This window comes from Myiozetetes cayanensis, unplaced genomic scaffold, assembly GCF_022539395.1.
Source record: "Myiozetetes cayanensis isolate MyiCay16 unplaced genomic scaffold, myiCay2020 scf17, whole genome shotgun sequence".
Classification (NCBI taxonomy): Eukaryota; Metazoa; Chordata; class Aves; order Passeriformes; family Tyrannidae; genus Myiozetetes; species Myiozetetes cayanensis.
The window spans coordinates 15,846,132-15,860,813 of NW_026087378.1; the positions used below are offsets into that span (position 1 = coordinate 15,846,132).

Consider the following 14,682-nt stretch of genomic DNA (forward strand, 5'->3'; position numbering starts at 1 on the left):
GATCGGCGGCGGGGATCTGCCTGCGGTGTTGCGAGGCCGGCGGTGGCGGCGGCGATGTGCTCGGCGGGGAGGCGCTGGGGCCGGCGGCAGCGAGTCCTGCTCTGGGGCATCTTGCTGGCGGCCTGGGAGGCGGCGTGGGGGCAGCTGCGCTACTCGGTGCCCGAGGAGATGCCCAAGGGCTCGTTCGTGGGCGATGTGGCCAAGGACCTGGGGCTGCAGATATCGGAACTCCAAGACAGCGGCGTCCGTGTTGTCTCTGTCGGTAGGACACAGTATTTCGCTCTGCACGGGAAGACGGGACATTTAGTGATTGCCGAGAGGATCGACAGAGAGCAGCTGTGCGAGAGTGTGGAGCAATGCGTGCTGCGCTGTGAGCTGATAGTGGAGGGGGAAATGAAGGTTTATGAAATAGAAGTGGAAATCATGGACATTAACGACAACACCCCCAGCTTCAAAGAAATTGATCTCGAAGAGAGAATGAGCGAGACAACAGCCCCGGGGTCGCGGTTTCCCCTGGCCGAGGCTCATGACCCGGACTTGGGACGGAATTCCCTGCAGAGCTACGAGCTAAGCGGCGACGAGCACTTCTCTCTGGCCGTGCAGACGGGCCCCGGCGGGGATCAGCGTCCCGAGCTGGTGCTGGCGAAGGCGCTGGACCGGGAGCAGGCGGCGTTCCACGAGCTGGTGCTGAGGGCGAGCGACGGCGGCGATCCGGCCCGGACGGGCACGGCGCGGATCCGCGTGATGGTGCTGGACGCGAACGACAATGCGCCCGTGTTCAGCCAGGCGGAGTACACGGTGCGTGTGCCGGAGGACGTGCCCGTGGGCTCCGTCCTCGTCACTGTCACGGCCACCGACGCCGATGAGGGTATGAATGGGTACGTCAAATACTCGCTGAAGAAAATAACAGAAAAAGCAACAAAGATTTTCCATCTCGACTCTGAGATGGGAGCGATCACGTTAGTGCAGAGCCTTGATTATGAAGAAGGCGATTCATATGAACTGGAGGTGCAGGCACGGGACGGAGGAGAACTTTTCGACACGGTGAAAGTTACGATTGCCGTGACAGACATAAACGATAATGTGCCCGAGATTTCGGTGAGGTCGGCACTAAGTGAGATTTCTGAGGACGCCCCGACGGGGACGGTGGTTGCCCTGCTGCACGTGCACGACCGCGACTCCAAGGCCAATGGCGAGGTGCGCTGCTCCCTTGACGGGGATGTCCCGTTCCACCTGGAGAAGTCCTTCGAGGACTACTACCGCGTGGTGACAGCGAGAGAGCTGGACCGGGAGCAGCAGTCGGAGTACAACGTGACGGTGCGGGCGGCCGACGGCGGGTGGCCGGCGCTGCAGAGCAGCACGGTGCTGGCGCTGCGGGTGCTGGACGTGAACGACAACGCGCCGGTGTTCGCGCAGGAGCGCTACAGCGCGCGGCTGCGGGAGAACAACGCGGCGGGCGCGCTGGTGCTGGTGGTGCGGGCGACGGACGCCGACTGGGGTGGGAACGCGCGCGTGCGGTACCGGCTGGCGGAGGGGCGGGTGCGGGGCGCGCCGCTGTCGTCGTACGTGTCGGTGCAGGCGGAGACGGGCGCGCTGTACGCGCTGCGCTCGTTCGACTACGAGCAGGTGCGCGAGGTGGGGCTGTGGGTGCGGGCGGAGGACGGCGGCTCGCCGGCGCTGAGCAGCAACGTGTCGGTGCGGCTGCTGATCGTGGACGAGAACGACAACGCGCCGCAGGTGCTGTACCCGCCGGCGGCGGGGCCGGGCGCGGGCTTGGGGGCGGGGGCGGGCTCGGGCTGGGCGGGCGTGGAGCTGGCGCCGCGCTCGGGCGAGCCCGGCGCGCTGGTGGCCAAGGTGGTGGCGGTGGACGCGGACGCGGGGCAGAACGCGTGGCTGTCGTACGAGCTGGCCAAGGCCACGGAGCCGGGGCTGTTCCGCGTGGGGCTGCACAGCGGCGAGGTGCGCACGGCGCGCTCGCCGCTGGCCCGCGACGCGGCGCGCCACAGCCTGCTGGTGCTGGTCAAGGACCACGGCCGGCCGGCGCTGTCGGCCACGGCCACGCTCAGCCTGGTGCTGGCCGACAGCGTGGCCGAGCTGCTGGCCGAGCTGGGCAGCGCGGCGCACGCAGAGGCGGCGCCGGCCGAGCCGGCCGCCAGCCTGACGCGCTGGCTCGTGCTGGCCGTGGCCGCCGTCTCCTGCCTCTTCCTCGCCTTCCTGCTGCTGCTGCTGGCGCTGCGCCTGAGGCGCTGGCGCCGCTCGCAGCAGCAGCAGCAGCTGCTGGCCACGGCCGGCGCCGCCTTGCGCGGCGTGCCTGCCACGCACTTCGTGGGCATCGACGGCGTCCGCGCCTTCCTGCACTCCTACTCGCACGACGTGTCTCTCACGGCCGACTCGCGCAAGAGCCACCTGCGCTTCTCGGCCGCCAGCTGCTGCGACACCCTGCCGGCCCGCCCGCCGCCCGACGAGCCCGCGCCGCTGCTCGGCGACGAGGAACCTGCCGGTGCCTCCCCCGCCGACCCCGCTGCTCCCCCGGTGAGTTCCTCATGCCGGAGTGTGGCTGCGACGCTTCCTTCTGCTGCTCCCCTGTCCTTAGTCCCTCGCGGTTTGTGTTCTTTACAGCGAAATTCGCTAATAAGTAAGGAGAGGCACTGTTAATTGAGGCGCTGAGGGCTGGAACCTCTTGCTGTGGTGAGGGATCGGTGCTCAGCCTCAGAACTGGTCGGCCAGGTAGTAGAAGGCAAGCTGCTCTTGGCTCGAGGTTCTCTTTTCCGTGGCTTTGTGGTTTTAGAAATCATCATTTTGTTTCTCCTTTTGTCCCCTGACAAGTGCAAATCTCCACCGATGTGTTACATTAGTAACAAATTGAATTTACCTTGCTCGCAGGGTCAGGTGTCTTCCCGACCGCACATGTGCATAAGTAGGTTGAGATTCACTTGAAATCGAACTTAGTGGTCCCGTATGCAACATCACTCGACATCACTTTTATTCTTTTCAGCCTTTCTATGTCGCCACGATAATACAGAGGCCAACGAAATGTTTTGTTAACTCATCTGTGCCATTATCTTTGTGCTCTTTGTGGAGGAATAGGCCAGGTAATAACCACTTCCTTGACGATATCTGCTTGCTTGCTATGAAGAGGAAAGAAAATCGTGAATATTGAGACTGTGTGGGAAAATGTGTAGTGTAAAGGGATGCTGGAGGAAATGGCAGAGTTGTCTGAAGTCCGTGGTCAGATGGTGGTGCCTGTTGAAGAGAAATGGCAACAATGTGATATTAGTCTTCTCAAAGCCTTTTGTGTAGGCGAGGTAGTAATCAATTTGATTTTGGAGTATGGGAAGGTTCTTCCTGTGTATGTGCAGGTTTTTGTGATGAATTTCACTAACAGCTTAATTATGGACTTAGGACAAGTGCCACAATGTAACCTTTGGGATCCCCTTTCTGTCTCTTCATCCGTTTCTTAAGACGAGAATTAGGTACCTTCCATAAGTGCCATAATCCAGAAGAGTGTGTTGTGATTGCTTCTTTTCTGCAGGTGTTACCATTTTGCTCGCTGTTATGATCTGAAGGTAGGCCTTTGTATCAGATAATCCGTGGGATAACAGGTTACAAATCTGTTACCTTTGTCTGACTGAAAGGCACACGCCTTTCGTTTTTACGGCTGTAAGGAGAAAGACTTTCAGAGATGTGTTTCCTTGTCACTGGTAGAACTGCTCTTACATGTCACATGCCTGTGGTTTGAAGTCAAATATTATCCACGTTAAAGAGAAATTGTCACTGCAACTTTTCTGTGGGTCAGCTGTGGCTGCAAATGGTGGGGATGAGTGAAAATTATATGAGATGTGAAGGGTTTGATAAGGGTCTTGGGTCTGCTCTGTGTGAGGAGGTACTGGTAGAGACAAGGATTTAGTTTTGTTATGTACAGCCTTTATTTATGACCTTCTGAAAATGAGTCTGAAGATGTCTTATTTTTGACATCACACTGCTCAGGATCTGACTAAGTTGTGGGATCATCAGTCTGCTTTCCTGTTGCAAGGTATTTCCTGTGAATGGCACTTATGGAGCATTCAGGTAAACATCAGTTTGAATTTTGATACTCAGGTCTCTTCCAAATTACCCGTGTGCTGAAGTAGAATGATATTTGAGCTGATATTGTGATGACTGGTCGTTTTATCACAGCTGCACATCGCTTATGCACTTGAGAGTAGTTTACTTTTCTTAGTATCAGACATTTCTTATGGACATCTGAGCTATGAATGTTCTCAGATAAGGAGGAGCTGTGTGTGCTGTTTTTCTTTCAGGCACTTTGCAGTGTCTGACTGCAAAGGTTGGTTTCCTGTGGCATAACGTTTGGGCAGGGTGAAAAATTCTGTCTGTGCAGAGACAGGGCAGATGAAAAAGTTTGCTGTGGTTTTATTTTGAAAGTGCAAAAGATGTAAAGAGAGTGCAGTAGTTCAGGTTGTCCTAGTAATTATATGAGGTCCACAGTCGTGGTTCTGTTCATTTTCCCCTTTTTACTGTACAAAAAAGTACATTATTGACCTGTGGTTTTGGGCTTCAGTGCGAGCTCCTTTGTGACAGGAGTGTTGTGTGGACATTTTACCACCTTGATGCCCTTCTTGTGTACCTACTCCCGTTGAGCTAATCTGTAATGACAAGCTATCGACCCTTGCAGAGAAATGCAACTCCCCTTCCTGGTAACTGCATGGCCTGCTCACGATGGATGTTAATGATATTTGGCCTGGGCAACCAGGATTTGGTTAGACATTCTTGCCAATGATGAGGGTCAGGGAACAGCGTGCAAGTTGTGCAGGGCTGGAGACAAGAGTCCTGTGACCTGCGTGGCAAGGTCTGTGGAAGGACACAGGAGTTATGGTTTGCTCTTTGCCCAGCTGTGGTATCACGTGATGTGGTTTTCTTTTTCCCCAGTAAGTTTGGCCTAACAGATTTTACTCCAGCTGTATGGAGAGCCCTGGGAAGTTCCACCTGTATGTTTACAGGTTGTTGTGTTATTTTTAAGGAATGGTTTAATTAGCTACCTCTGGCAAGTGCCACAATAAAGGGAGTTTTGGGAGGAGCCAACTCTGTATTCATTCACTACTAAGTACCTTAACTACGTGCCTAAACTTAGTGCATCATCTGGAAGAGCATCTGTTGATTCCCTTCTTTTTTGCAGATGTAAAATTCTTACTTTTCTCCTTTAATAGAAGTGTTCTCTTACAGTGTTCCTGGAAGAAATTCTCTTGCTTGACACATATACAGGTGCAGAAGTCAAATATTGGTCACAATAATGGGAAGCTGTCTGAGGAACTTTTCTTTTAGTGGAGTCTCTCTGCTAATTGTGAAGATCTATGATAATTCTGTGACTTGTGGAGGGTTGGAGGAGAAACTTGGGGGTGCTGTGTGTGGGAAGTTAATGGTGGAGGCAAGGCATGTGTTTTGTGGATTCCCAGGGTTTCTTCATGGCCTTCTGAAAATTGTGTGAAGGTGTCTTTGTATTTTGATGTTCCATCATTTACACTCCAGCGACCAGGTTGTGGGTTCACGAGTTTTGTTTTCTGTTTCATGATGTTTGCTGTGAATGGCAGTTGTCGGGCACAGAGGGAAACTTTGCATTAAGAATAATAGACTCACATATCTTCCAAGGAATTACGGTGCTGGAGAAGGAGGATGCTGCCTCTGAGTGATACTTTGATGACTGGATCACTGAATGAGCTGCCTTTATAACATTTTACAACAGTTGAGTTGTGCATTGAGCAGAAAATTCTCTGTGCATTCCTCTGTGTTGTGATGCTTGGGATCTGAAAATCTGGGAGTGCAACTTTTCATTTAGCGGTGTCTGCCTTCTAAATTTTCTTTCCTATTGTGTGATGACAGAGGGAAGAAGTCTGTCTATCCAGAGACAGGTCCCATGTAGGAGTTCACTGTGGAATAATTTCAAATGGATAAAAGAAATTTGTCAAGCTCCATTTATCCTAGCTCCTAGATGTGGCCCTCAAGTGTGGTTCCAAGGATTTGGGGTTTTATGTTGTCCAAAGCACTGACTGTGGTTGGGGTCTATGCTTTGCGGTCTGCTCTACCCCTCCTGTGTACTTGTCTGAAAAGATTTTTCTTTGTTATGTATCTGCTACAACAGACACAGTATGAGGCATGGATTTATGCTTCATATGTTCTGATGGCTTCACAAATTGAGTGTTGTCTAAATACTCAATCCAAGTTGGGCGTGACTAAAGACTTCGATAGCAGAAAGAGAAGCCTGAGAGATGGGATTTGAAGCAGGAAAATAGGTGTGTGAAACCAGGCAAATAGGTGTTTCAATAATAAATAGGTGTTCAAAACCCCAGCTCAAATGCGGCTGCAGTGCTGCGGCGGCGCCTCCGGGTGTCGCTGTTGGCCGCCGCCGAGCGGCGCTGGAGCCGCAGCCGCCGCCGCCGCAGCGTCCTGCCCCCGCAGGCTGCTCGCTCGCCCGGCCAGTGGCGGCCAGAGCGGCAGCGGCACGGGCAGCAGAGGCGAGAGGCGGCCAGAGCGGGCAGCGGCGGCGTCCGAGGCGGCGGCGGCGGCCCCTGCGCTCGCTGCTTCGAGCGGCTGCGAGGGAGGCAGGGCAGCGGCAGGAGCCGTCCGAGCGCCGAGAGCCGGCGCTGCCGACAATGGCGGGCGGGCGGAGGCAGAGCGGCGGGCCGGCCGGCGGGCGAGCGCTGCTGCTGCCCGCTGTGCTGCTGTGCCTGTGCTGCCGGGCGGCGCCGGAGCGGCTCCGCTACGCCATCCCCGAGGAGCTGCCCACGGGCTCGCTCGTGGGGCCGCTGGCACGGGATCTGGGGCTCAGCCCGGACGAGCTGCCGGCGCGCAAGCTGCGGCTCAGCAAAAAGCAGCAATACTTCACCGTGAGCGAGGAGAACGGGAACCTGTACGTGAGTGAGAGGCTGGACCGGGAGGAGCTGTGCGGCGAGTCGGCGTCCTGCTCCGTCAGCTTCGAGGCGCTGGTGCACAACCCGCTCAACGTCTTCCACGTCCAGGTGACCATCCAGGACGTGAACGACAACTCCCCGACCTTCAGCAAGGCTGCTCTGGAACTCGAGATCGGTGAATGGACACTTCCAGGTGCCCGTTTTCCTCTGGAGATGGCACAAGATGCAGATGCGGGAAGCAACTCGCTGTTGACTTATGAGCTCACCAGCAACCCGTCCTTCTCTCTTGCCTTGAAGGAGAGGCCGGGTGGAAAGAAGCAGCCGGAATTAGTGCTGGAGAGAGCGTTGGATCGGGAGAAGCAGAGTTCCTTTGAGCTGGTACTGACGGCAGTGGATGGTGGGGACCCTGCGAGGTCCGGGACTGTCCAGATTCGTGTCAACGTGACGGACGCCAATGACAACCCGCCCGTGTTCAGCAAAACAGTGTACGAGGCAAGAGTGGCGGAGAATCTGCCGGCGGGGTCGCTGGTGCTGAAGGTGCGGGCCACGGATGCGGACGCGGGATCCAATGGGCGGGTCTCCTACTCCTTCGGCAACGTCCCGGCCGGGATCCGCGAGTTGTTCACGGTCGACAGCGAGAGTGGCGAGATCAGGACTGCGGGACCCCTCGATTTCGAGAAGAAGAGTAAATACAGCTTTGAACTGGAGGCGACGGACGGAGGCGGGCTTACTGATCACTGTGAAGTGAAGATAGACATCACGGACGAGAACGACAACGCGCCCGAGATCACGATTCTGTCGCTGTCGAGCCCCGTGCCCGAGGACGCGCCGGTCGGCACCGTGGTGGCCCTACTCAACGTCCACGATCCCGACTCCGGCGAGAACGGTGAGGTGTCGTGCGAGCTGTCGGGAGAGGCACCGCTGTCGATCGTGGCGTCGTCGGGCGGCTCGTACAAGGTGGTGACGGCGAGCGCGCTGGACCGCGAGCAGGCGTCCGAGCAGCGCGTGACGGTGGTGGCCCGGGACCGGGGCAGGCCGGCGCTATCGAGCACGGCGGAGCTGGTGCTGGAGGTGTCGGACGTGAACGACAACGCGCCGGTGTTCGAGGAGGCGGCGTACAGCGCCTACGTGCGGGAGAACAACGTGGCGGGCGCGCTGGTGCTGCGCGTGAGCGCGCGGGACGCGGACGCGGGCGCCAACGGGCGCGTGAGCTACTGGCTGGCGGGCGGCAGCGCGGGCGCGGCGGGCGCGGCGCCGCTCGTGTCGGTGGAGGCGCGGAGCGGCGCGGTGTACGCGCAGCGCTCCGTGGACTACGAGCAGTGCCGCGAGTTCGCGGTGGCCGTGCGGGCGCAGGACGGCGGGGCGCCGGCGCGCAGCTCCACGGCCACGGTGCGCGTCTTCGTGCTCGACCAAAACGACAACGCGCCGCGGGTGCTCTACCCGCCGCCGGCGGCGGGAGGGGCTTCTTCGGTGGCGGCGGCTTTCGAGGTGGTGCCGCGCTCGGCCGAGGCCGGCTACCTGGTGGGCAAGGTGGTGGCGGTGGACGCGGACGCGGGGCGCAACGCGTGGCTGTCGTACGAGCTGGTGCAGGCGTCGGAGCCGGCGCTGTTCCGCGTGGGGCTGCAGAGCGGCGAGGTGCGCACGGCGCGGGCCGTGTCGGAGCGGGACGCGGCCAAGCAGCGGCTGGTGGCCGTGGTGAAGGACCACGGGCAGCCGGCGCTGTCGGCCACGGCCACGCTGCACGTGGTGCTGGCCGACAGCTTGCAGGAGGCGCTGCCGGAGCTGAGCGAGCGGCCGGCGGGCGCCGACGCGCCGGCCGAGCTGCAGTTCTACCTGGTGCTGGCGCTGGCGCTGCTGTCGGCGCTCTTCGTGCTCAGCGTGGCGCTGGCCGTGCTGGCGCGGCTGCGCCGGGCCGGGCCGCCCGCCGTGCTGCGCTGCCTGGGCGCGCAGCGCTTCTCGCTGGCCGGCGCCGCCTTCCCGCCCGACTTCTGCGAGGGCACCTTGCCCTACTCCTACAACCTGTGCGTGGCCGCGCCGGCCCGCGCCGCCGCCGAGGCCGCTTGGCCGCCGCCGCCGCTGCCCATCCTGCCCGCCGAGGAGCTTCTGGCCGGGGAACCCTGCGACAAGCCGATCCCGAGCAGCAGCGCCGTCGCGGGAGAGCCACCCACTGTCCCCGATGCACCGCAGGTCTGTAAACCCACACACCCTTTCTCCCTGAATCTTTCGTAACTCGTTCTGGCGGCAAGGCGCTGTTGTGTTTGTTTTTCTTTTTCATCGTCGGGCTATTAGGGCTGGTCTGTGTTTTCAATGATCCCGTGAAATAATCAGAGAGGGCGGATCTTTAGCTTTTCAGAATGAGGTGTATATGACAGGCTTTCGTTGGAGATTTAGCCTTCCCGATAGTTTTTTTCTAAGCTGTGTAATTTGGACCTTGTAATATGTGGATAAAACCCCATCTGGCTACTGTTGTTTCAGTGTTGGACGTACAAAGGAAAGTTGCATGTGGCTGTGTGAGTATGAAAGTTACACCTCTGAGTGCATGCTCCCTCGTCTTTTGAGTGAAGGCTTCTCCAGAGACGCTTACACTGCTGAGTCAAATTTTCTGAGGATCTTAAAGAGCTCTGCACGGGAGCACTAATTCCTCAGGGTAAGCACTGTAAGGCCTTTACTGAATAAGATTTTACTCTAAGTCGTGGCTTTGAGAATGGAGAGTAATGCAGACTTATTCAGAGCTTTCTCGGATATGCAGGTTAAAAGTAGCAGGGACCTCTTACTATACTGCTGGATTCGTGACCTGTGCGACTGTTCATGAGTACTTTTCCATACTCCAAAACACTGTTTTGAACTGCTGAAAGTTTGAGGAAAAAGCCTTTCAAGCACGAGTGGTACAAAACCTTTGCAATTGGTGGCAGAGTTTCTGCTTCCGGACAGTAAAACAACTACTGCTACTCTACATGTGCTAGTCCACACGTGATATTAACAGAGGTTTATATGCATGTTATATCACGATGAAACATTTCCCCGTGCAGCAGAAACAACATCAATGATTAAAGCACAGGTCGGTTGGAACAAAAGCGAGATCTCCGTGGAGACTGTGTCCTCCCCGCGAGCTTCCCGTAGGCGAGGCAGAGCGGGCATCTCTCGGCAGCGCTCGGTGCCTGCAGTGCCGGGAGGAGGCTGCGGGCGCCGCTGTTGACCGAGAGGAGCGAGAGGAAGGTCGGAGCGCTGCAGCCCCGCCCGCTGCGGACCGGCTCGATCGCTGGATTGCTGGATTCCTGGCTCGGGAAGCGGTCGGTTTCCGATCGTCCGCGCGGTGCGGAGCCGAGATACAGCGAGACGAAAGGGCCGGCGACAGCAGCCGAGAGCGGCAAGTCGGAGCCGGAGTGTGAGCCGAATTGGCGGCCGGCGGCGGGGATCTGACTGCGGTGTTGCGGTGCCGGCGGTGCGGCGGCGGAGATGTGCTCGGCGGGGAGGCGCTGGGGCCGGCGGCAGCGAGTCCTGCTCTGGGGCGTCCTGCTGGCGGCCTGGGAGGCGGCGTGGGGGCAGCTGCGCTACTCGGTGCCCGAGGAGATGCCCAAGGGCTCGTTCGTGGGTGACGTGGCCAAAGACCTGGGGCTGCACCTGCCGGCGCTCCGAGACGGCGGTGTTCGCATTGTCTCTAAAGGTAGGACGCAGTATTTAGCTCTGCATGGGAAGACGGGACATTTAGTGACGGCCGAGAAGATCGACAGAGAGCAGCTGTGCCGGCTGGTGGAGAAATGCGTGCTGCGCTGTGAGCTGATAGTGGAGGAGGAAATGAAGGTTTACGAAATCGAAGTAGAAGTCACGGACATCAATGACAACGCCCCGAGCTTCCGCGAACCAGAAATAGAACTTAGAACTAGCGAGACGACGGCTCTGGGCTCTCGGTTTCCCCTGGCCGAGGCTCATGACCCGGACTCGGGACGGAATTCCCTGCAGAGCTACGAGCTGAGCGGCGACGAGCACTTCTCGCTGGCCGTGCAGACGGGCCCCAGCGGGGATCAGCGTCCCGAGCTGGTGCTGGCGAAAGCGCTGGACCGGGAGCAGGCGGCGATCCACGAGCTGGTGCTGAGGGCGAGCGACGGCGGCGATCCGGCCCGGACGGGCACGGCGCGGATCCGCGTGATGGTGCTGGACGCGAACGACAACGCGCCCGTGTTCAGCCAGGCGGAGTACACGGTGCGTGTGCCGGAGGACGTGCCCGTGGGCTCCATCCTCGTCACCGTCACGGCCACCGACGCCGACGAGGGGCATTACGGCTACGTGAAATATTCGTTGAAAAAACTGTCGGACATGGCATCGGATATTTTCCATCTGAACGCCGAGACTGGAGAGATCACGCTATTGCGAAGCCTGGACTTCGAGGAAGGCGATTACTACGAACTGGAAGTGCAGGTGCATGATGGTGGTGGCCTTTTCGACGCAGCCAAAGTGACGATCGCAGTTACAGATGTCAATGATAACGCGCCCGAGATTTCCGTGCGGTCGGCATTAAATGAGATCTCAGAGGACTCCCCGACGGGGACGGTGGTTGCCCTGCTGCATGTTCAGGACCAGGACTCGGGGGCCAACGGCGAGGTGCGCTGCTCCCTTGACGAGAATGTCCCGTTCCTGCTGGAGAGCTCGCAGGGCAGCTACTACCGCGTGGTGACAGCGAGAGAGCTGGATCGCGAGCAGCAGTCGGAGTACAACGTGACGGTGCGGGCGGCCGACGGCGGGTGGCCGGCGCTGCAGAGCAGCACGGTGCTGGCGCTGCGGGTGCTGGACGTGAACGACAACGCGCCGGTGTTCGCGCAGGAGCGCTACAGCGCGCGGCTGCGGGAGAACAACGCGGCGGGCGCGCTGGTGCTGGTGGTGCGGGCGACGGACGCCGACTGGGGTGGGAACGCGCGCGTGCGGTACCGGCTGGCGGAGGGGCGGGTGCGGGGCGCGCCGCTGTCGTCGTACGTGTCGGTGCAGGCGGAGACGGGCGCGCTGTACGCGCTGCGCTCGTTCGACTACGAGCAGGTGCGCGAGGTGGGGCTGTGGGTGCGGGCGGAGGACGGCGGCTCGCCGGCGCTGAGCAGCAACGTGTCGGTGCGGCTGCTGATCGTGGACGAGAACGACAACGCGCCGCAGGTGCTGTACCCGCCGGCGGCGGGGCCGGGCGCAGGCTTGGGGGCGGGGGCGGGCTCGGGCTGGGCGGGCGTGGAGCTGGCGCCGCGCTCGGGCGAGCCCGGCGCGCTGGTGGCCAAGGTGGTGGCGGTGGACGCGGACGCGGGGCAGAACGCGTGGCTGTCGTACGAGCTGGCCAAGGCCACGGAGCCGGGGCTGTTCCGCGTGGGGCTGCACAGCGGCGAGGTGCGCACGGCGCGCTCGCCGCTGGCCCGCGACGCGGCGCGCCACAGCCTGCTGGTGCTGGTCAAGGACCACGGCCGGCCGGCGCTGTCGGCCACGGCCACGCTCAGCCTGGTGCTGGCCGACAGCGTGGCCGAGCTGCTGGCCGAGCTGGGCAGCGCGGCGCACGCAGAGGCGGCGCCGGCCGAGCCGGCCGCCAGCCTGACGCGCTGGCTCGTGCTGGCCGTGGCCGCCGTCTCCTGCCTCTTCCTCGCCTTCCTGCTGCTGCTGCTGGCGCTGCGCCTGAGGCGCTGGCGCCGCTCGCAGCAGCAGCAGCAGCTGCTGGCCACGGCCGGCGCCGCCTTGCGCGGCGTGCCTGCCACGCACTTCGTGGGCATCGACGGCGTCCGCGCCTTCCTGCACTCCTACTCGCACGACGTGTCTCTCACGGCCGACTCGCGCAAGAGCCACCTGCGCTTCTCGACCGCCAGCTGCTGCGACACCCTGCCGGCCCGCCCGCCGCCCGACGAGCCCGCGCCGCTGCTCGGCGACGAGGAACCTGCCGGTGCCTGCCCCGCCGACCCCGCCGCTCCCCCGGTGAGTTCCTCATGCCGGACTGTGCCTGCGACACTTCCTTCCGCTGCTCCCCTGTCCTTAGTCCCTCGCGGTTTGTGTCCTGTTTGGTGGAAATTTTAACGAGGAAGGCAAAGCTTTGTTCAGTGACGCTCTCTGGGCTGATGGCTCTTGCTGTGGTGAAATTGACGTGGTGCCGGATCTCCGTCTTGTGGTTCGCGGGCGTTGCAGGACAAATGCGGTTTTTCTTGTTGGATCTTCAGTCTACCCTTTTTATTGTGTTTATCAGGTGTCAGGTTGTATCTCGTTTTGTCCCCGGCATTCTTCATTCCACTTTTCCTGTCAGTATTAGGTCTGCTGAAGTGTTATATTGCCTTTTAAGGAAATGCAGTTTTGCGTTGTTAGCAGTGTTAGATGTGTTGTCGGTAGCACATGTCCCTGAGTAGGTTTAGAAAGGGAACATTTCTGTCCTTGTATCTAAACTTTCATATCGGGATAATATTTTCATCTTTTTAACGCCATGTTATTGTATTTCATTGAAGTTTTTTGGGGGGGTTTTGAGTTTTGGGGAAAAATTTTTTGTTGGCTTGTTTTGTTTTGTTTTGTTTCTTTTGGTTTTTTTGGTTTTTCTCTCCATGCATCATTATCTGCTCGAGGGCATACTTCCACCTGATCTTATATTGTATATTATTTATTACCGTTGAAAATCGAGTATGAACTATGCAGTAGTCTGGGTTTTGAACAGCAACACTTTTCTCAAATCTGTCTTTGTTTTGCTTTATCACTCTCCCCGTATTACAAATCCTTTTCCTTTAATGGTATTTAGGAAGAATGTAAGCCATTGTTGGAAATGAATCTGGAGCCGCCTTTGCCTGCTTGGTGTTGAGTCTTTTACATTTTTCCTGTGTGAAAGTTGCTCATACAGCCTCTTCCTCAACCAGTAGTGACAGCAGCATCAGTTTTGTGTAGCAGAACGAACTGTGTGATTTCCACATTGGAAACCACTCCCTCCCTCAACCAGGAGACCATTCCCAGGCGTTCTTGCGAGATCAGTTGAGGGAATTTCTTTGGTTGGGTCCTAAGTGACCTCCACACTCAGGATTGAAAAGAGATGCTGGAAGAGGAGTGAAATTGCTTGTTGCTAAGTGTTTATTCCAAAATACGTGTGTAAGTACTCATTTGTCACCTTGATGGTGAGCCATTCCTGTGCTCTTCCAAAGGTGGAGTCCAAGAACTGGACCTTCCCAGACTGAATTCTGCTTGTTGACTCTAAGACTCTTTAGGCCTTCAAACCAAGGGTGATGTGCAAGAGAGTAGAGTGTATTGTCGCGGTTTCTGCTGAGGTGTGTAACTGATGACGCAGCACTGCAAGAAATGTCAAGATACATTTGCTGATAAGGGTTTTTCACTTATGCTCTTTATGTCTCTTTAAATCTCATTTGGTATCGCTCTCTCTCGTGTAGCAGCTCTCAGTCTTTAGAAGCCAAGTGTTTAAAGTGCAAACTGCGTATGAAGAAGAGAGTAGCAAACATTCTTAATGGCGTTAGTTGTTAGAAAGGTTGTTTTCTCTTTTTGTGCTCCTTACCAGTCGGTGAGGAGTATCCACAGTCTTACTTCACCTGGAAGGATTTAGTGAGAATGACCTTGTATACGAGAAGCTCCTTCTGCCAAACAAAGCTTAATTTCCGAGGGATTGTTACTGTCCTGTGGGCACTTTTCGTCTGCTTTACTCTTCACTGTTGTGTCTTTTTCAGAGATGTGGTTGCAGGTTTAGAGAGATGTAGTTATAGGTAGTGCTGCAGCCGAGGCTGTAGTGACAGTATGTTCTAATGTGCCTAATGCCCATAAAATGTTCATTTCTTGCTCACAG

At 57.9% G+C, this 14,682-nt stretch overlaps 2 protein-coding genes across 2 annotated transcripts in view; both read left to right on the plus strand.

The window, feature by feature from the left end:
- The first annotated feature begins 54 nt into the window (after positions 1 to 54).
- LOC126638532 (protocadherin gamma-A10-like) lies at positions 55 to 5,684 on the plus strand. Its single transcript, XM_050312488.1, has 2 exons — positions 55 to 2,532; positions 5,586 to 5,684. Exons 1-2 carry the CDS (start codon positions 55 to 57, stop codon positions 5,682 to 5,684), a joined length of 2,577 nt encoding a protein of 858 aa, XP_050168445.1.
- The window catches only part of LOC126638567 (protocadherin gamma-B5-like), a 56,090-nt gene continuing 43,966 nt past the window's right edge, over positions 2,559 to 14,682 (plus strand). Inside the window, 2 exon segments of the mRNA XM_050312556.1 lie at positions 2,559 to 6,694; positions 6,696 to 9,089. Coding sequence (XP_050168513.1) covers positions 6,347 to 6,694; positions 6,696 to 9,089 — 2,742 coding nt within the window. The 5' untranslated portion in view covers positions 2,559 to 6,346.